This window comes from Antechinus flavipes, chromosome 4 (genome assembly GCF_016432865.1).
Source record: "Antechinus flavipes isolate AdamAnt ecotype Samford, QLD, Australia chromosome 4, AdamAnt_v2, whole genome shotgun sequence".
Lineage (NCBI taxonomy): Eukaryota > Metazoa > Chordata > Mammalia > Dasyuromorphia > Dasyuridae > Antechinus > Antechinus flavipes.
The window spans coordinates 311997188-312020357 of NC_067401.1; the positions used below are offsets into that span (position 1 = coordinate 311997188).

The 23170-nt window shown below is 34.7% G+C and overlaps 1 protein-coding gene across 1 annotated transcript in view; it reads left to right on the top strand.

Moving 5' to 3' along the window:
- The first annotated feature begins 201 nt into the window (after positions 1-201).
- LAMA2 (laminin subunit alpha 2) overlaps positions 202-23170 on the top strand; it is a 770763-nt gene continuing 747794 nt past the window's right edge. Inside the window, exon 1 of the mRNA XM_051997719.1 lies at positions 202-432. Within this exon, the coding sequence (XP_051853679.1) occupies positions 303-432 (130 nt within the window). The 5' untranslated portion in view covers positions 202-302. The remainder of the gene's footprint in view (positions 433-23170) is intronic.

Consider the following 23170-nt stretch of genomic DNA (forward strand, 5'->3'; position numbering starts at 1 on the left):
TGTAGCTCACAGAACGCTCCAAGTAATGTGCCAGAAAAAGCAGAACAAATGCTGATTAGGGTCTCTATTTCGGGGTAGGTCAAATGCAGTTTCTGTTCTTGTCCATTTGCGGGGCAGAGAAGGAGGGAAGGGGAGGGCCCCAGACTACACGCACACTTTCCTCCCCGCCCCCAAATCATCCTGTCCCAAGCCAGTCAGCGGGGTCTCCTCTATCCTCCACTTCTCTCCAGACAGACAGCTGAGTCTCCATCTCCACACAGACTCACAGAAGGGGGAAGAGCTGCAGACTGAGGCAAGACATAATGCCGGGGCATGCCTGGCATTTTCTTCTCCTGTTTTTCACAGGACTAGGGAGTCCTGAGAACACCGGAGCCCAGCAGCAGCAGCAGCAGCGGCCCCTATCCCATCTGCTGCCGACACATCAGCAAAGAGGTACACTCGAGGCAGGGCCTCAGTCATTACCATTTTTTTCTAATATGCCACTCCAGATCTATCCCCACGGTCTTCCTTCTCTTCCCTGACCCAAGAAAAGGAGAGGGTGGAGAGGAAGGGCAGGTAGGGTACTGATTTGGGGAAGGGTATTCAGAAAGTTTCCCAATGTGGAGTAAGTTTTGCAGAGATACAGACTTGGAGTGTGGGGCAGGGGGAGGGAGGAAGAAGTTTGTTTTTCCAATATCCTTGGAAAATGGTTGGAGTTCCCTCTCTCCCCCATGAAAATGCAATATTTTTGAGCGTCCAGGCAAAACCCAAAGGGATCCCAGTAGACCCATACATACAAAAAGCGGATTTCAAGAAACGATACAGGCAGGAAACTTTTCCAAGTTCAAAAAGTTTTCACAAACCAGTAGAGAGAAAAGTTTCAGACTCTTGTGAGCTTTCCAAGGAACTTGGGGGGGGGGGGAAGGAGTGGGGGTGGCGGGTAAGTAATTGAAACTTCCTTTCCATTTGAAACGAGTTCATTTCTAAAGTGGTCTAAAACTGACAAACTTTGGTACCAGAGTTGTAAAGTTATGAATTCCCATTTGCCTGGTTGCTTTTAATTCCGCCTAGAAATGATATTTGAAGATTCTAATTCTTCTTCTTCTTCTTCTTCTTTTTTTTTTTTTTGCTTGGAAACAATGCTTCCTTCCACATCCCAGTCTTCATTTACCCCCTTCTTCCCACCCAGTCTTATTTTTATAGTGACATTGCTATTGTCTTTTGCTAAATGTAGAGAACTGCCTTTTATGAAATGCATATTTGGGCAAAGTACACAGGGACCAGAAATATGACTTCAGAGGAGTTTGGAACACAATGAAAATTAAATATAAGACAGAATACTTAACAGCTGGTCTTAGAAGTGCTGTACTATATTTTCTGAAGTTTTTAGATCCCCTGTAAAGAGGTCTTTGTTCCTTTGTTTTTGTTTATTTGTTTTAAATTGCATTGATTCTTAAATCAATGCCACCTTCAGTATGTTGCCATAAAATTGAGGACCAATAATATTTTTCAAAATGTTACTTTGCATGTTGTAAAAAAAGTTAAAAAATAAAATATTAAAAATACATGAAATAAAAACTTTGAAATGCTTTCGAGTTTGTTTTGTGACCTAGGAAAAGTTACCCTCACATTAACAAGATCAAGATGAGAGGCTTTTGAGAGGGTTTGATCACTGTTAACCTACTAAACATCATAAAACTTACAAGAATTTTTTTCCTCTAACTTTCTGATGCATGGATTTGTCCTTCAGCTCTTGTAAATTTCTGTTGTATCTTAACATTTATAGCTGTACAATTAAAAATAAAATCTTTTAAGAAGATACCCTGATCTTTGTGCTATAATAATAATTCATTGCCTGAAATTCCTTGAATAATTCTGACCCTGATCTCACTGTATTACTGTTTGGACCTTATTTATCTTTGGAAAAAAATTGAGATTGGCATTGGCTTAAGCCTATAGTTTACAATAGTTCCAATAACACATTTAGCAGCTGTTCTCCCACATGATCATTTTACCATTTTGTCTTTCTCTGAGAGTTGACTGCATATTTTAATCAAACGTGAATACCATTGTGGTTGTTGAAAGTATGAAGGACTAAAGACACAATTCACTGAGCTACTTTGGACTAAACCAGAAAAGCATTCTGCTTTCAGAAGAGGACAGTGAGCATCTATCAAATGAGTTTCTAAGAATTTGATGCAATTTTTGAAATGAGAGTAATCATTGAGAAATCTCTTAAATATTTCTATGAATTTTATGTAAAATAACATATGGCAGGGGGAGGGCGGGATCCCATTGAGATCATTTGAATACATTTGGAAATGGACTTAGTGGTAAGCCACCAAGTCAGTTAGATATTGAATTTTAAACTCTTCTATATAATCACAGGTATAATTTCATTTCCAACTGCTAAAATAATTTCCAGAAAAGGAATCAATACTTGTAGCATGTTTCCTTTTCTGGATCTGTCAAGATTTCTTTTGTTTTGTTTTTAGAATACAAGGCCACCTTTCAGCCAAAGTATAGTTTCAAAAGTCTTGGAGCTTCCTGTAGAGAAGTGCAAGGTATTACTCTGAATGACGAAGTTAGTCCTTCATTTTACTAATTTTCTTATTTTAAGATGTGCTGGTATTGAAGTTGCTAGCACAGCTCTACTTTGTTCAAGAAAGAGCTCTGTTCTCTTTCCTCTTACGTCAGAAGACATTGTGTAGTGTAAAGAGAACGAAGACCCAAGGAAAGACTTGATTTTGAGTCCCATTCTCTCTACTCATTATTTATATGATTGTAGGCAAGAGTCTGAGTTTTAGCTTCTGCAACAGTAAAATGAGAATTAGTCATGCTTGTACTACCTAACTCATGGGACAATTGTCAAATTTAACACATTCTCAAAAAGCTTCTATTCCAATTCCCATTCAAACTAACCGGTTGGGGCTCTAGAGAATAAAGAAAGTGATCAAAAAGAGTCTTCAAAGATCTAAGGTTAACTTTGGGGTATTATACAATATCTTTTCATGTGCTATATAGCTTCTGAATCCATAAGATGTCTATTCCATGATTCTCTACTTGATTGCCAGTTGATTTTAATTATTCAGCCATCTTTCATTAACTTTTAGAAATGCATATCACTATGGTAGCCTACCATATTCAAAACATCCCATTCCCAAGTCCTTGATATATACTTTGCAAGTGCATAGAGTCCATGGAGAAATGGATTCAAGATTTGATAGCATATTTCTGGAAGTCCTTATGTTGGAATCCTCAAGATATGCCCCCTTAGAGATGGTGTGGCTTTGCTTTTGGGCTTTTTGGTAGATCCTTAAATCAGCATCTGATAAGATCTTTATTTCCTTTTTTTAAAAATGAAGATATATGCTATCACCTGTGGCAATAACACTATTAGAAAGCCAAATCTTTTACCTTCATGTATTACAAAGTAGAGAAGTTATGTTCTCCTCCAGCAAATCCTAAGTTTTTGTCAGCAACACTCTCTTCTGGCTTATATCTACTTGAATCTTTTCTATTCTGGATTAGGTCTTGTATAAAATAAGGTCCAGTAGGAAAAACCAAATCCTCAGTCAATCTCGACTTCCTCTCAGATCTAGAAAGATACTCATGCTTTGCTCACATCTAGTCAACAATTCAAACATATTTTCACCTGATAAATAGATGAGAGCATAGCATCTAATAAAGTAGATGGAGTCTACTTTAGGATTTCAACTATTGATTCCACACCCCATCACCTTGTAGAAGAATGAACTTTATACATCTTTAGGTTCTTTACATTTTAAAGTACCTTAAAATATAATTCTATCTTTAAAGTTGCTCTGGTATCAAACTAATGGAAAGTAACTTGCAGAATTTCATTTTAATTCAACAAAGTTCAAAAGTTGGAAAGGATCTCAAAGGCAATTTAATCTAATATTTTTTTTAAAAGAAAAGAGCCCAGAAAACTTAAGTGACTTAACTAAGATCATATAAGTAGCTAGCATCAAGAATGAAATTTGCTCCAAGGTAATCTGACTCCAGAATCAGTTCATTGTACTATACTATTTGGAGTTCATTCTCTCTGCTTCTTCCTGGGTAGGTTTTAAGACTGTAGCCCTCTCACTAAAATGAATCTCGTAAAGTGTAGATCTAATCATGTCAGCTTTCCTAGTCAATAAATTCCAGTCTCTATTACCTCCTCAAATCAAATATAAAATCCTCCTTCACAATCTGACTTCTTCCTACTGTTCTAGTCTTCTTATACTTTATTTGTTGCCCTGTAATTTATAGTGCAGTTATACAAATCTACTTGCTAATTCCTTATCTGTGACTTTCTATTTACAAAGTCTAAATATTTCTCTGGTTGTCTCCTATATCTATATAATATTTTCCCTTACCTCTTCTGCCTCCTAGATTCCGTGACCTTCTTCAAGAATCAAATCAAATCTCCCCTTCTTCTCCAAAGGGAATTTCTTAGTCTTCCCCCCAACCCCTACCACTACAAATAATCTTTAATGTACATTGTATATTTCTTATATATACATAGTTATTTACATGTTGTCTCCTCTATTAGAATGTGAACTACTCGAATGCAAGAATTATGGTTTTTTTTCCCTCTTTCTCTGTTTCTCTAGCACTTAGCAAAGTGCTTGGCACATAGTAAAGACTATAAATGCTTGTTGACTAAATGACAGTGCTTCTGTAGTGAATTTAAAACATAGTTTCTCTTCACTCAAATGATTCACGTCACTAGTTTCTGGATTTCATTACAAAGCAACATATTAAATATTGTACAGCATAGATTAAATAAGGACAAGTCAGAAATATAAATCCATAAATGTCATAACTGGACAAAACCTTGGAGGTCTTCATGGAAAACAAACCAGCCTCAGTTAGGATTTTAAATGGGCATGCCAGAGGAATTACAAAGACATACTTTACTTTATTTCAGCAACATAGCTGACAGAAATCTCTTATTATCCTTGCGACAAGATGGAAAACTAGTGGATTTGTGTTTAGTTTGAACTCATTCTTTTCCTCTTCCCCACCAAAAAAAATTATCCTGGGAGAAAATGTGTGCCATACAACTCTCTACTTTTTCTATTATGTTTTATTCAAATTTCAACCAATGTTGATGTGAATACTTTGAAGACAAAAGTTACAGGTGTTAGAGCACTGGAAAAAATAGCTAATTCATGGGATAAAAAAAATCAAGCTATTAAAATTTTGTAGGCTAGATCAATAGTCAGAAACCAATCAGATGAAGTCTTATAGGAATAAATGCAAATCTTGCATTTACATTTAGAAAACTTAGAACACAAGGGCACAAACAGGAGACCTTACAGGAGATCCAGAATTAAAAGAAAAAAAAAGAACCTAGATTGTTTTTTAGGGCCTTGGAATCCTTATATGAACCAAAAGCTAATAATGTTATGTGACTGCCAAAAAAGTTAATGCAGTCTCAGGATGGTCTTTGATAAAAGGAACTCTGGTAGGGGAAACCTCCTCTACCAAAGTAGATTAGTTGTACTCTACAATTTATAGTCCTAGAATCATTAAGACATCAAAAAGTTAAAAAGATTTTCCCCTTGTCCATATGTTTCAGAAAGTAAATTTGAACTTAGATGGTTGAGTTTTTTTTCCTCTCCCTGGGATAAGTTATTTTTCCCCATTTCCTATGGCTTTTTATTTCTTTCCAAATACATGCAAAGATAGTTTTCAACATTCAGCTTTGTAAAAGTTGTGTTTTTTCTCTCTCCCTCCCTCCCTCTTTCTCCCTTTCCCTATATAGCAAGAATATCATATAGGTTAAGCATGTGTAGTTCTTCTAAACATATTTCCATATTTGGGGGACCAGTTATTGATTAACTATGTCACACTGTCATTAGAAATATAAGGTCCAGAAATGAAGAAGAGAAGAACTTTCTTATAAGTTCTCTTGATGTCCCAATATCATAAATTAAGAGCACGATTACAAAAGGAAGGAGTGTGGGGTAGAATCTATGAAGCAATAAAGATGATAAGTCTAGAAACCATGGCACATGAGTAATAGTTGAAGGAACTGATATTTATATGGGAAAACAGAGAAAATGATAACTTAAAATATTTGAAGAGTTATTATCAATCAATGAGTGGAACAGTGGCTAGATCATTGATCTAGATTCAGAAGTCCAAATTCAGACCCAGATACTTCCTGTGTGATCTTGTCTGCCTCAATATTCTCAACTAAAGATGGAAATAATAGAATCTACTTCAAAGGTTTATCATGAGAAAGAGAGATTTGCAAAATGTTTAGCACAATATATGATATATAGTAAGTTCTTATTTCCTTCTTCTTGCCTCCTTCAATCAATAAGACTTTACCAAGGGCTTTTAATATACGAAGAGAAAAGACATGCTGTATAATATAGGAATAATTAACCCTCAACTATTTAAATAAGCTATTAGAAATTTTAAAATGGGAAGTAGACAACAGAAATGACATTAGAATCAACTACGATGATTTCATCCATGTTATCCTTGCTATGGTAGAGATATGAAAAAAGCCCAGTCGATACTTTAGTCAATAATAAACATTTAATTTACTTTCCATATAGAGATGGCTTACAAAGGCAATTTCAGATTGCAATGTAAATTCATCTGTCAAAACTTATGGAGATGATAGATGATTATGAATAGTGTTTCATAAAGCAGAGAGAACATTGAAGGATAAAAGTAGATCTAAAGAAAGTTTGGCAAAAAGTCATCCCAAGGGTTTTCAAAGATAAATATGGAAGAAAAATGGAAAAGATTTGCAAAAATGAGCTTAACAAACTTTTCTCCCTCAAAAAGAAAGGAACCATCATATGTGGCTCTAAGACATTCTTAAAGAGGAACATAAATGACATTTAAGAGACTAAAGAGAGGAAAAAGAACCAATTTGGATAAATTATATGTAGAGGTTTTCTAGAGATTACACAACTGTGATATCATGAAAGGACTGATTTACAAGGCATTTAAAAGAAGGAAAGTTACATTAAAAAGTGACCAAGAACAAAACTACTATGAACTACATGTCTATCATTTATATTAAACTTTTACAAAGTTCATCTATAAATATATTTAGGGCATCCTTAATAAAGGTATTACTTAGGAAAATGAATACTTTTGAAAAAGATATTAACAATGGTCACATTTATACCATTTCATAAATGACTGGAAAGTTTAGCTAAGATCATGTGCATATTGTTTCACTGAAATAATAGGTTTAGTAGAATACAATGTCACCTTTAAACCTCTTTTACAACAAGGTATCTCCTATCTTTTTATCAATATCATTCAAGATCCTCTTTTCTATGGTTTCCTTTTGATAAAATTCAGGTCAAGAAGATGTAGACATTGTAGTGGGGGAGATCCAGCACAGTCTAGATCAAGCATAATTAAATGACTTTTACAACATCATACTATAATATAGGAACTTTGATTTGACCTCTGATTCCAAAAGCAATGTGCTTTCCATGGCCCTATCCTACTTCGTTTTAAGGAAAACAATTCTAACAATGAATCAGTCATAAATAAAATGATCTGATTTGTGAGGTCATGATAATATAGCTTAAAATTTCAGCACTGTGCTAATTCCTCTCCCCCCTCCTCCAGCTCTGAGTAAATGTGTATCCTAAGAGTAGCTTGGTGAAAATTGTTGTTTTTGAAGACTGAAAACTTAATATCTTCATCATTTAAATATTTATCTGAGCCACAATGTGCAAATCACTGTGTGTGGTATATAAAAGGTAAAACTTCACCATGAGCTTTGGATTTTATTGTGTTTAGCATTCCTAAATACACATATACACAAATACATATATATGTACATATACATATATATATATGCATATATATGTATTTGTGTATATGTGTATATATGTATATATATATGTGCATATATATGTATTTGTGTATATGTGTATATATGCATTCTGGAAACTTCCTCAAGGCAGATAGTGGTATAGTGGATATAGAGCACTGGCTTTGGAGTCAGGAGGACCTAAATTCAAATTTGCTCTCAGACACTTACTAGCCGTATGACTCTGGCCAAGTCATTTAATACTGTTTGCCTCAGTTCCTCATCCAAAAATGAGTTGGAAAAGGAAATGGCAAACTACTCCAGTATCTTTGCCAAGAAAACCCAAAATGGGGTCACAGAGAGTCAGACTAAAATGATTCAATGACAACAAAAGCAACCCTTCTCGCACATTTTTGGCAAATGTATTTGAAAAAATGCCTGGAATTTCCACATCACCTTCTTCCATTGCACAGTTATAAAACATCATGTCCCATCAAACATGAGAACAGTTTGTAATTTTACATCAGAAGTTTCTCAGGGATTTATTGTAGTCATAAACCTGGAGTTAATTTTATGTTTTGTTTTCTTGGTACATATGTTACTTGTTGACTGAACACTGATCAAGTAGTTTTGTACAATACTTCATCGACAGGAAACAGATCTGGCCGAGAATAAGAACATTGTGCATTACTGGCTTATATTGTTTTGGATATAGTAGGATTCCAGAAAAAGAAAAAAATTAAATTGGACACAAACAGAAGAAAGAGCTTCTGGTTTTTTTTAAGCATTATAATGTACATTATGAATTCATATTCCAGAATATATAGATTGCTAGCCATTCCTGCTCCTTCAAGATTTCCTCTTTTTCTTACTTGTATGCAAAGGCACGGACTGACTAGATGACAAGAGTTCTCAGGGATTCTGAAACAATTATATGAGCTTTGTCCATTCTTCCATGCTTCTCTTCTATCTCAAAGTTACTGGAGAAACAGGATCACCTTTATCTACTTCTAGGGTAGTTATTTATGGCTGTTATCTATCATTTCTTTAATGGTTTCTCAACTTTTATAGATAGTTCTGTAAGTCTATCCAGATAGTATTAAGAAGTAAAAAGTGTTTTTAAAGTTATAATGAGAAGGATTTAGATAAGATGTTGTAGAGTTGGGAAGTGCTTGACTGAATTCTTATACTTTGTTTCTATGGTCATATGTGGGACATGGAGAGTTTTTGTCTTAATAGAGTAGGATTTTGTATATCAGCATTTTCCTAGGGAAAGAGGGAAAAGGAGGATCTCTGATCTAGATTCATTTTTTGAATTCCATTTGGATCACATCCAAAATGGATTCCATTTTCCTGGAAGTGAACCATAATTTGGATTATAGAGGGATATGTTGTTCCTTTGGTACAATCAAAGGAAGCAAATGGTAAAGAGGAATTCATTTGTCTCTAGCTGTAGATTTGAATGAAGTGCTTTATCTAGCAGGCATTTTACCTATGAAATAACACAACTAAAGCAAACGGTAGATCCTTTTACTAGGTTGGTCTCACATTCCTTAAACTCAGATAAGCCTTTAGGACAAATTATTTCCAAATCATCCCCAAAGCCATGATTCAAAGTAGGAATTTCTAAATTTCCTGAGTCCATTCAAACTTTATCTGTTACAGAGTCCAAACTTATACCTTTCTTCTAAATCTAAAGCATTAAAAATTCTGACCTGACAATAACTCTGTCCTTCAGAATCAAATATTCTTAGGTGTATGTATGTATGTGTGTGTGTGGGGGGGGAGTATTAGGGGAAGGAGAATATATGGATTTCTTTTTTTCTCTTGAGGGCTGTTTATAATTTTTTTTATTATTTTGAAAAAAATGTAATGTTTCTGATGCCTTTTGTTTTTCACTTTACTTTCATTTCTGTATAGATGCCTCCCCCATTCCCTACCCAGAGAGTGGAGGAGGAGAAGGGAGAGAGGGAAAGAGGAAGAGGGAGAAAGAGAAAAGGGAGGAAGGGGATAGGTAAAGAGGGAGAAAAGGAAAGGGGGAGAGGGGGATAAAGAGAAAGAGGAGGTGGAGGGACAGATGGACGGAAGGAGGGAGACAGAAAAACACAGACAACTAGAAAGACAAATATAGAGGAGACAGAAACAGAAATACAGAAACAGACACACAGACATAGACAGAGGGAGAGACAGAAAGATACACAAATACACACAGAGAGAGAGAGAGACAGAGAGAGAGAGAGAGAGAGAGAGAGAGAGAGAGAGAGAGAGAAAGGGAGAAGGAGAGGAAGAGGGAGAGAGCCACTTTGCAAAATCAGCATATCATTTGAGTCTGAAAATAAATGCAGTGTTATACACCTATAGGATCCATAGGAAAAGGAGACAGATTTTTAAAATCTCTTCTTTGAGGTCAAGCTTGGTTTGTTTTCTTTGATTCCTAGTACTCAGTATAGTGCCTAGCACCGTTACTGTTTGTTGGTTACCTAGTATATCTTGCCATCCTAATCAATACATCACTTTCCACTTTTGTAATATTTTTTCCCATTCTCTGTTACTGTGGCCTCTTTACCCATGAACCACCAAAGTCAGGAATATTTGAGTTCAAATGTGAGCAATTGGTTTGCATCAGTTTCTACATGTATAAGATCAGAACAATAATAGCACTTATTTCACAAAGTTTGTTGTGAACATTAGGTTTATAGCATCATTCAGTTTCCATATAGTAGAGTTACAAGTTCAACCTCCCTTTCCCATTGGGCTGAACTTCTAGGGGTTGTTTCTTCTTAAGGCTTCCCTGCAATGCTTGCTGGTTGCAACAATCTCTTTTGGAATCTTGGCTCCAGTGCCATTACTTGAGCTTCCTGTTCCAGTGAGGATTACCTCTTGTACCTGAAAATGAAAATAGGTAAAAACAAAATAGAAACAGAAACATTCCAAGTCAAAGGGCCTAAAAGGAAAGAAAGAAAGAAGTTCTTGGATCAGTTCATGGCACCCATTTAACAAGTGATCTGATTGTGATCTTGCCCCTTTTGGAGCCTCTGGATACAGCAGAAAAAACTCCATAAAGAAGAAAGAGAGATTGTGTTAATTTGGCAGTTTTAAAGTTGTAGCTTTTTCTATCTATCCAGCTAATCAAAGGATAGTATTCCCACCCACATGGCTAGAGAACATAGGAAGTCTATTCTCAGAAACGGAGTGCTTCAATGTTAGGTGATATGGACATAGAGAAAGCAAGCCATTACATTGCTATGAATATTTTGTTACATATGAGAATTTTCTTTCTATATTTGACCTCCTTAGTGTATATGCCTAGGAGCAATCATATGATGTGATTTTTAAAAGAAATAATTCAAATAAGTTAAATGGCTCCTGACTTTCTAGAATGTATCTCTGACATTGTGGATTGAAAAAAACCTAGAATTAAATGTTTGAACATTTACTCTGCCAGTTACTAGCTGTGTAACCCTGGCCAAATCAGCCTCTTTAGTTTCCTAAACTGTAAAATGAAGGGATAGTTATAGATGATCTCTAAGTTTCCTTCCTGCTTTAATAGTTGCTGCTTCTGATGTTTTTTTTTGTCCAAAAAACTAAGTTGTTTTTTTTTTTTTTTAAGACTCATGGGGTATCTTAAAAATAGATGCTTTGTCAGGTATGGTTCTTATATTTGGACCACAAATTGAAGAAAGAATACAAAGGTGTATTTCATCTTTTTTTTTTCTTGAATAATCTTATGTACTCAAAAGCATAATCTATTAGTAAATAGAGAACTAGTTTTATAGTAAGAAAGAAATGAGCTCATATCCAGCCTTTCAGACATACTACTTGTGTAACCTTTGACAAATTGCTTAACTCCCTTGAGCCTCAATTTCCTTATCTGAAAAATGAGGAGGTTGGACTATATTGGATGATTTCCAAGGTCCCTTCTGACCCTAAGGAATTTTAGGACACTGAGAGCAAACCACTTAAACTCTCAGTGACCTAAGCAAGTATCAGAAGCTACCCTATAACAAAGGAGGCACTCATCTGATTTGGTAGTTTCTGCCAAGGGTATACTGAAGACAACTCTAACCCTGAATTTTCAGCATGAGCATTTGCACTTCAGGAATGAGAAAATGTTAAAAGTTAAGGTTTTAGTTATTATTTAGTTGGTTACTTGGACTTAAGAAAGTGATGGAGAAAATGTTAATAACTCAGTTTAAATATAAAAGCATATCTGGCATACCTTTTTCCCTCTCAGAAATCAGGTTGTTAAATATTTACTATAATACCACTATGAATCTAGATGCTGATAAAATCATAAATCAGGACCAAAATTCTCATACATACTTTTGAGTTAGAAAGTTCTATTTGATTTAATATTTTCTCTCCTTCCTAATAAATACAATTTAGAAACATTATGAGAAATTGTCTATTATCACCATGACTCGGCCTTCTAGAACAAGCCTAATCTATTTCAGACAGGCCAGCAATCTATGCAAATTCAGATTGATGATGAATGGAGGAGCTGATTTGTGTCTGGCACTTAGGGAAAGGCACCTTGCATGAATGCTGGAAGTCTTTCTTCACATGTGGAACTCTCAGTTGACCACTGAGCAATATTGTATGCTTCTGAAAGGCTCATTTTCCTAGCCAGAATAGTCCTATGGTGGAGACAGATGGGCTTGGAGTGATTTAAATTTAATATTATTTAGCACATTATAGCTATTAAGTAATTTGTCCACATAACAGTCCTGTGTGGTAGGCTAGTATAATTATCGTCACTTCATGGAAAAGAAAACGGATGCATAGCAGCTTGTTCAAGGACAAATGACAAGTCTACTGGTGGTGTCAGAATTAGAATTTAGGATAATATGTTCCTGTTACTTATCTTTTGGCTCCTGTCAGCAGGCCAATATCCCTTTTGGCGCTCACTGCCCTTACCACTTAAAAATCAACCTTTAAATAATCATGATACCATCTGTAGGTTTTGTTATGAATATAATTTGGTACTAAAAAATTGAAGGATTGTTGAATAGTTAAAAGTTTGTAGTCATCATTACATCTCTCTTATCTCCTTAATAACATGTATTTGCATATATATGTATATATATACACACTATATACATATATACATATATATATATATATATTTAGTATGTAAAACATCAAAAGAGTTCACAAGATCCTAGTACATTTTAAATTAGCTATAAGAAAGAATTGGTTTTTTCCTAAATCACCTTGAAAGTAGATACTTATACCAAAGTTAGTAGAAACTAGACTGAAAATATTAAGTGAATAAGTAAATGGGTTCAATCTGGAGTCAGATTGACCAGCCACTTTATATTTTTGTGACATTAAATTAGCAATGTCTCTGGGACTCAGTTTCTTTATCTGTGAAATTTGGAGATTGAACAGATGATATCCAAGTTCCTTTCTAACTCAAGAGTTGTAATTCTGTGCTACTGTATACTAACCACAGGAAAACAGAGATGGATATGGAAGAGATACTATTTTTTAGGGGCCCACAAGGTAATGTAGAAAATGAGAGGCAGTTAAGCAGCATAGTGCTTCCAGTAGTTGGAGTCAGTAAGACCTGAGTTTGAATCCTAAGCAGATACTTATTAAATCTATGATTCCAGGAAAATCATTTAGCCTCTCTAAGCCTCAGTATCCCCAGTTTGTAAGAATAAATTATATCTTATATTATCACTTACCTCAAAGAATTGTTGTGAAGATCAAATAAGATAATACATGAGAATGTTTTTGTGAACAAATACTGAAATTGTATGTAAACATTAACTATTTAACTATGACATAAGACAGAATAAGATGGATGCAAAGAAGAGAAGTAGGTGAAGATTCTATCAAAGCTTAAAAAGGAAGATATCATTTCATCCAACGTGGTAACAGAGAGATTAGAAAGCTTGATGGAATAGGTAGCATTTGAACTTTGAAGAAGAGTGGCTAATCTAAAGTGAAAGAAGTGAGTCCATTCTGTATTGAAGAAAAGCAGATTACTTCTTAATCAGTTCCAGATAATTCTTATGCAATCATTGAAACAGTTAATAGAGATGATAGGTGATTTTTAAAATAGATGATCAAATATAGTACCCTAAAGGTCTGAGCACAAATATCCTTAAAATTACACCCTCAAATTATACTAAAGAATATGGTTAAGGTAGAGTAGAACAGGGAGAATTGCTTGTTTATATTAGGGAGAGGAGAGTCAGGCAGTAATTACTAAAAGCCTCTTATGTATGAATGTATAAAGCAAAAAAAAATATTATTTATCCTCAAGGAGCTTCTATGAGAAGTCTCAAAAGAACAGACAGTAGAAAGTATATGGTAGCAGGTAAAAATGTTAACAGTTAAACAGTTTACAAAAGGGTTTTCAGTTTTAATATTGGTTGTATATTAGATATAGGGTATTTGACTGCTTTCCTTTGAAGTTTCCTTCCATGTAAAATTATTTTCACTCTGCACCTCAATATAAATTTAAGTCCAGATTTTATTGCTGTTAAATTTGTAGGCCAGAGCTGACCTTCACAACCCGCTGAAATTTATTTCTCTAATCCCAAGTGTGGCATCCAAAAAAAGAACTAGGTGAAAATTTTATCAAAGAGGGTCTAAATAAGAAGAAATATATATAGAAATATGTCTATGCCTATATCTATGCATATATCTCTATTTAAATAGTTTTGTTTATATTTAGATATAGAAATATGTCTACATCTATTCCTCACACATCTGTCAGCTCACAATCCAATCTCCTACTATACTCCCTAACCTCAGTGGTCTGGGAGTCAATGTTTTTTTTTCAGTCCAAATAAAATTTTAGCTAGGAACAAAGTAAACTATATTCTTGTCTATCAATCAAATTTCATATTCTTATGTCCCTAGGAAGAATACTTCTCATCACTTTATAACACAGAATATTTAGATCACCCAATGGATAGAATATTAGGCTTGGAGTCAAGAAGATTTGAGTTCAAATCCTTTTTTTAAACTTTTTATCAAATCAGTTAACATTTCAGCCTTAGTTTCCTCATTGATGAATTGGACATGATAATATCATCTGCTTTATGTTTTTTTTTTCTTTTTTGAGGATGAAATAAGATAATATTTGTGAAGCTTTGTAAATCTTAGAGCAGTACTTTAGAAATTATAGTTGTTATTATATGCAGAACTGAATATTGTATGCAATCCAAATTGCTTCTTAGGCATAATCATACTTAATAATTCAAAATATATCAAACTTCCTGTAAAAATTTTTATATTTGCCTCATTTTCACAGATGTATATGTTCTTACAGTAGAAATTTACATTAATTTGTATGAAGGCCCATTCTTAAGGCCTAAGTCTTGGGGCTGACAACCTAGAACTTGGCACAATAATAGCCATATTTGTCTCTTTAAATGCATCTAGCTTTTCACCAAAATTAGGAAATGAGGCTGTATCTATATGGATTAATCTCATTAACATGCAAATACATATTGTATTCTTTAAAAAAAAAAAGATGTAGCCTTGAAGACTAGGAGAGCTCTTATCTAGAGAGAAAGTAACATAAGTAGGTGTTAGAAACTAATTGTTGGCTCTTCCATTAAAGTTTCGCCAAAGATTAAGAGTACTTGGAACATCCAAAGTCCTTGTCTTTGTTTAATATGATATCTAACTTCCTTCAAGGGTCTAGTCAGGTGTGGCCTACTAAATAAGGCCATTCCTATTCACCAGAATTTTTAATTCCTCTCCCACCAAAATTATTTTTTATATATTTCATATTGAGTTATCATTGCTAAAGAGCTGGAAGAGCTCTCAAATGGCATTTAATCCAATGCACTTTTACAGATGAAAAAACTAAGACCTAGAGAGAGGAAAATGATTTGTTCACAGGCAATAAGCTTAAAAGGCAGAAACTGAATACACCACTGCCAATAGTATTTCCATTGTGCCATGTCACCTCAATTTATCAGTGTATGTACTATTCCCCAATCTCTCAATACCCATAATAGTTCCTTAATCAGAGGAGGAGCTAATGGGAAATGTAGTTTTTCCAAGTTAAAAGAATGGTCTAAAAGATCATAGGGATCAAAAGGTACTAGATATTCATGAATTTTTTGTTCCTTCTTTCCAGGTTGGAAAACTACATTTCTCATTGATCAGCCACAGCCAACAAGCATTTATTAAGTGACAATTATTTCCAGGCACCTACTGTGGAATACTAAGCTCTGGGAATACAAAAAAAAGTAGAAGAGCATTCCTGCTCTCAAAGAACTTAAATCTAATGGGAAATGACAATATAAAAAGAAAATAAAAAGGCTAAGAGAAGCAAAGATACCCAATGAGAATATAGAATAAAGGAAGTCTAGAGTGCAGTCTGGAGAGGTATAAAACATTGCTGGCCTGGGTGCCTTTCTTAAATGGAGATTCTGGGAGAAACTATCCAATCAATAGGATAAATTGCAGAAAAAGAGGTTAACTTCCTATATTTGAATTTCAGGATTTAAATGAGCTTCAGTGTCAGAAAATGTCCAGAGCACAGCCTGGAAAAGAATTGGATTCCTTACCTATAAAGAGCTATGGAATATCAGCTACAGGAGGGCAAGAACTTTTCCATTTTTGGTTTTTGTATCTCAAGAAACAAAAGCAGTACCTTGTATACAGCAGGAACTTAATAAAGACTTGTTCAATCTATATATGATCCTTGCCTCTCTGCCTTCCTTAAATCACAAAGCCCACACTGGTACTCCAGAACTTCTCTGAGAACTCCTTTTCTTGTTTGTTATTGTTTTTTCTTAAATGGTTAGCAGCTGCCCTTTCTCTAGGGCCTACTGCCATGTTTCTATTTCTTGGGAGAGAACACAGGCCTGAAGGGATGAAAGTACCTTCTTCCTTCATGGTGAAGTGGAAGTTCATCTGATAAACTCATGGTAATAATTTGGTAGTATGAGTTTATAAAGAACTCCTTAGGTACTTCATTAAATTTCTAAGCCAAAATTTCACATTGTCAAAAGACCTGAAGTCAGTTAATGTGGATTTTTTGGTTTTTGTGTTATATTAATTTATATTTATAAAATGCCCACCTACATATTATAGTTATGCAAACTCTGTTACCAACTGAAATGTGTGTATTATAGTTTTTCACACTTTCTCCCCCAATTATTTTTTAAGATTTTTAAAAACATTTTTTCACCTTTAAAAAACTATGGACCTCTGGGGGAGAGGGTAGGGGAAAGGAGGGGAAAAAATGGAACAAAAGGTTTGGCAATTGTCAATGCTGTAAAATTACCCATGCATATAACTTGTAAATAAAAAAGCTATTAAAAAAAAGACTATGGACCCCTGCCCTTGAAAAATTATATTATGCTTCACTTTTTGGAATATTTCCACACAGGGGAAGTTGGATTAAAACTTAACACCAAAATACAATCTTGAAGGAGGGGAAAATCCTCAGAAAGTGAAATCAGGTTAAAATTAGGAAGGAGGAGCTATCTTGAACAAGAACCAAGTTTTTTGAAAGCAGTTTGAGGTAAGCATAGAAATTTTTGCTTAAACAGCAGTATTATTGCTGTATATTCTTTGCCATAATTCCTATGACATTCTATTGATAAAAAACATGATTCTGCACATGGGATTGCAAATATACATTTCACATAATTTACTGCTAGGCTTTAGCTATTCCTAAACTAGTGATAGGGAAAGGAGAATGAAATTACAAATGTAAGTTCACTATTATTTATAGCACAATCAACCATCAGCACATCCTTTGAGAATCACTGGTTTGTCTTGAGCTTCGATGATATTTAGGAGGGGGTTTTATGGGCTAAATTTATGCATGTGAGTCTCCTTTCTTCCTTTCTTCTTTTCTTTCTTTCTTCCTTTTCCTTTCTTTTCCTTCCTTTTCCTCTCTCTCTCCCCCCTCCCTTCTTTCCCCCTCTCCCTCTCTCTCTCTCTTCCCCCTTCTCTCCCCCTCTTTCTCTCTTTCCCCCTCTCTCTCCTCCTCTTTCTCCCCCTTCTTTGTCTCTCCCCCCTCCCTTCTTCTCTTCTGTCTCTCTCTCCTCCTCCCTCCTTCTCTTTTGTCTCTTTCCCTCCTCTCTCCTCTACCTCCCTCTCTCCTTTCCTTCCTCCTTCCTTTTCCTTCCTTTCTCCCTCTCTTCCTCCATGCCTCCCTTTCTTCCTCCCTCCCTTCCTCCTTTCTTCCTCCCTCCCTTCTTCTTTTTATCCCTCCCTCCCTTCTTTCCTTTTTTCCTCCTTCCCTCCCTTATTCTCTCCTTCCATTTCTCCCTTCCTCTCTTCCTCTCTCCCTGCTTTTCTCCCTCCCTTCTTTCCTCCCTCCCTTTCTCCCATTCTCCCTTTCTCTCCACCCCCCTTCCTCCCTTCCTCCCTTTCTTGTCTTGTCTTTCTCACCAATTGCCAAAGTAAACTCTTTCCCTTCTTCTGGCTGCCTTGCTGCCCAATTCCTGGTTTTATAAATTCCTCCATAATTTGGGGCTGTTTCTTCCTGTACACAGAATTAAATAGATATGAATTTGACTGATAGCTGCCATCAGTAGTTTAAATTTTTTTAAACCTTTCTGTAGAAAGTGTTTGCTTTGCAATAAAGTTTTCTCAGTGGGGAGTGTGACAGTGCTCTTTCTTCGGAGAAGGACATGTTTCTAGTACTATGTAAAATCTCAAAACCACTGACTTTGCACAGGGACTAGTTTCCAGTGTTCTATCACTCCAGTACATTTGTGAGCTCTTTTATGTGGATTTTCCTTTCAGGGACTCACTGCATCAATATCTGTGACAATTTGTGCTAGCCCATCCAGTATGATTCTCATCTCTGTTCTCCTTTAAATCAACTACATGGGCCACCCAACATACTGGGGTACTCCCTTATTTTCTTTGGCAGTGCATGAATTTTAATGGCACATATAGGTTGTTTACTAATTATCCCTTTTCATAATCTATTTTTCCTGATATTTTTTCCTCCTGATATTTTTCATGCTACTTCTCCAGCGTAATTCCTCCTTTATAATAGGTTGTAATTTTGTGCTTAAGCACAACATGTTTTCCTCTCACCCTTTAAAGGATTCTCATCTTTTGTACTTTAGGCATTATAGTCATTCATAACTGACATCTTGTTTATGAGTTTATACTCATTGATTTTAAAAATAGCAGACTGTATTTCAGGGAAAAAAATGGAGTCATTAAATAACTGTGCTATTTTCTAAAAGCAATCCAGTTTGCTTTTCTTCTCTTGTTTATCTCTGGGCCCAATTCATTATCACTTGGATTTTTTTTTGGTAAATCCATCCAATTTCATGTCATAGTATGGAAAGTAGGCATTCTTCCTCTACTTGTTTTTTTTTTTTTTCTACTAGAGAGAAGCCAAACTTGTAATTGAATAATGATCTCACTTAGGAAGCTTTGCCTTTTAACGAATCTTGCACTCAGCACTTTCACTCATAAATATGAACAACTGAAGGACTTCACTATCTATAGGACTTCACCATTTATAGGAAAGACCTCTCCAATTTGGACTCTTTTGGTCCTGCTCCAGAATAGTGGCAAATTTCTCTGATTAGCATACTTCATTTTATTGCTTTGCTTAGTAATTATAACAATAACAAGTGTAACAACTGCACTAACACCCAGGACACCCCAGAATCAGCCAGAGTCAGGATAAGCAAAAGTCCTTAATCTTTATTCTTGGTCTTACACGCTGGATTGAACAGGATGGAAGCAGAATCTCTGCAACTGCCTTCTCCCTCTTCTACCATCTAGAGTGTATCCCTGGCTAGCTTTATCCCACCCCCTAGTCCCTCCTACAATCCTCTATACACCAATCATTGAGCCAGTACAGATAGTGGAAAGGACCATTTTCCAAGCATATGCCCATAGAGTATTGTCCACTCAGTAGTTAGCATCAAGCACTTAACAGTCCCAACCTCAGTGCATTGAATTCAATAGTTTCAGCCCTCTACAAACAAGAATAAGTATTTGCATAGTGTTTTAAAATGTACAAAGCATTTTATAAATAATATTTCATTTTATCCTCACAACAACTTGGGAAGTGGATGCTATTATCATGCTGATTTTATAGATGAAGAAGTAGGAAGGCATACAGTTGTAAGTGTTTGATCATAGTTCAGGTCTACCAAACTCCAAGTCTGGCTCTCTATTTCCTGCCCCATGTAGCTGACAGTGTTAAACCTTAGAGACTTATCAAACAAAATTATCTTTGTCATTTACATCTGATATAGCTATATGATATTGACATATGTAAATTTAAACACGTTCAATGAAAGCTTGAGAAGAGAATCAATTAACAAAGTCCTTTGGAGAGAGTATTTAAGAGAAAACTAGAAGGATAGCAAAAAGATTAAAAGCAGAGAAATGTTTGCAAAAATGTCTTATAACAAACTCTTGTCTCTATCAAAAACAGAGGCACAGCAACTTTAGACTCCAAATTCATTGTCCCAGACATCCTGTCTGAAGAAAGTTAGCATCAAAGAAAAACAAATATGGAAAAAAAAAAAAAAAAAGCTTGATTTCTACTCTAGGTAACAATTTAGAGATAATTGAAGAATCGATTTTCAATGTATCTGAAAGGCATTGAAAGAGGAAAAGATATGAAATACATGAGTGAAAAGGTTGGCTGTATTTTTCAAAAAAGTAAGGTCCAATATAATATTAATAATTAATGGGCCATATAACTTATTTTCATGTTGCTATAAAATAATAGAATAATTTAACACATATAGTGAGGGCATCCCATAAACGTATGAGAAAAAAATCAGGTAGGTTTAATAAAAGACTTTCTTCCTTTTTTTTCCACCACTTTTATTTCCTAAAATGTCACTCCCCATTCTCCCAGAGACAAATAAATAAGTCAGTTCAGCAAAATTAACATAGATAGCCAAGTCTAATGTTACTTGTAGTATGCCTCACCCATGGTCTTCAACCTGAACAAAGGAAAGAGCTCTGATTTTCTATCTCTTCTTTGGTTCCAACTTTATTTGTTGCAACAATTCTTATAATTAATCAATAATATTAATTGTGTAATTGGTGTGTCGATAGTGGTCTTGTTTTTTTCAATTTTTTTGTTGTTTTAGTCATTGGGCAAATTTGTCTCTTGGTTCCGTTTACTTCGCTTTGTTTTATATCATATAAGTCTTCCCATGCTTCTTTGTATTTTGAGTTATCATTTATTAAATTTCAATAATATCTCATTACATTCATGTACTACAATTTGTTTATCCCCAGTTGATTTGAATTTTTGTTCTTTGCTACTATAGAAAGTGATGATATAAATATTTTAGTATATATGGAACATTTTATCCTATTATTAAGCTCCTTGGGTATATGCCTTAGTAAGAATTTCTCTGGGCAAAATGGTCATTTTTGTCATTTTCTTAGCATAATTCCAATTTCTTTCCATAAGGTTGAACAAATGCACAATTCTACCAACAGGCAAGTTTTTGTAAGTGAGATTCATAATAGTCACCTAATTGGTTGAAAGGTGTAGAGAATATAAGATCCAACTGTGTCAGTAATTGACTATGTATAAATTTATTTTTACATATGCATATATGAACTATTTGATTTGATAGATTAAAATTTTGCCTTGAACACATATCTCCAGGACTTATCACATGTAAAAAAATAACCTTGGTCAGTTATTCTTCTCTCCCTATTGTTCTCCTTATTTATTTCTAATTTGTTTTACAAATTCACTGGAACACAAATTCCCTTCCACAGTAGGTTTTTATTCTAAGTGGGCTTTAATTAAACTTTAACTTTAATACTTTTCTCATCTTATAGCTGATCGGTAATGTATAAAGTGTTATCTCATTACCTGCTTGTAAAAATGTTTAAAATTATTTCTTGATCCTTCAATTTCTTAGAAGTTTCTAGCCATTTTTTATCCAGCTAAGCTCTTCTATTTAAGTCTGGCCTAAGAATGCTTGAAACTCATGTGATGTATGAATTTTTTTTTTCTCTAAATGGACAAAATATTATCTCATTCTCTTAGAACCTAGAAAATGCTAGACAGCATGTGCTATCTCCTTACAGAAAGGATAAAGAATTCTGCCAAGATTATCCAATGAATCTGTAACAGAGATAGAAATAGAATAGAGTTTTTATTCTTAGCTTATAGGTATTTTTGGAAGAGGAATTTAAGCAATATTTGAATCACCTAGTAGCATTTAGATTTTAGCTGTATTTGCAAGCTAATCATAAATCATATGTAATATGGTAAAAATGAAAAAGTTGTGTGGATTTTTGTTTGCTTGTTCTGTTTTTCTTAGAGTATAATAGTATAGTAAACACAGATGTTTGCTTTGTGAATGTTGCTCATGAAACTTGTTCTTCAACTCATTATTTTTAGAATATTTTCAGGCTTGCATCCACACTGCCCCCCCTCCCAAAAATTTATGTGATAGATAAGGTACATCAAAGTCCACTTTGATGCCTGCATGGTTCTGAGAACTAAAGAATATTTTTCATTCTTCTTCTGTGAATAAACATTAATATAATACCTACTATATGCCAAACATAATGCTAAACACTTTTTACAAATATCTCATTTAATTCTCAGTATTGTCTGAGATTGTATATGAATATCAATATTTCTGTGGATGGCAAATCAACATGGGTCAAGAGATATCATGGAAGCTAACTAGGGTAAACTCTTCAATGGCATGTATATTTAGGTTCCTGGAATGCATTGGCTTAAAAAAATCTGCTTTATTTACACTATACCAAACCTGAGGTGAATAGAGTTCAAGTAGGGTGGGTAAATTTTCTTACTTTGAGAATGATCAAGAAGAAATCAGTGTCTATATTAGTATACACACACACACAAAAAAAAAAAATTCAGATAGCTGTAGCTGTACATCTGTGTGGGCAGATCTTCAGCAAACCTGTGAAACATCTAAAAGTTGTCTTTGGTCCCTTTTTTATCCCTTTTCTCCCCAGTTGCCTTAGTCTCAATTGCTCAGTCTTCAGTGTTCTTTCCAGGGACAAAGTGAGGGCATCTACAAGTTACTACAGATAATCTGTATTATTTAACAGCATGTGCATATGTACAAAGACTTTTCTGTACCATCAAAATTATAATATGGTGACCACTTTTTAATCACTATCTTATAAATAATAATAATTTAAAGATACTTAACAAAATGACAAAGGCTTCTCTAGACTATCTCTGGGATTTCCAGTAGATCAATGTTCTCCTAAAGCTCAGAGATGCTTGGGGTGGGGTACCTCTCTTCAGATATTCATCTTTAAAAGCGCGAATACTTTCATATGAATAATTTCTAACATTGAGACATTGCATTAGTATGTGAAATTCTTCATGTATATTACTGTATTTGATTCTCACAACAACTCTGTGAATAGGGACTCTTATCACTCTCATTT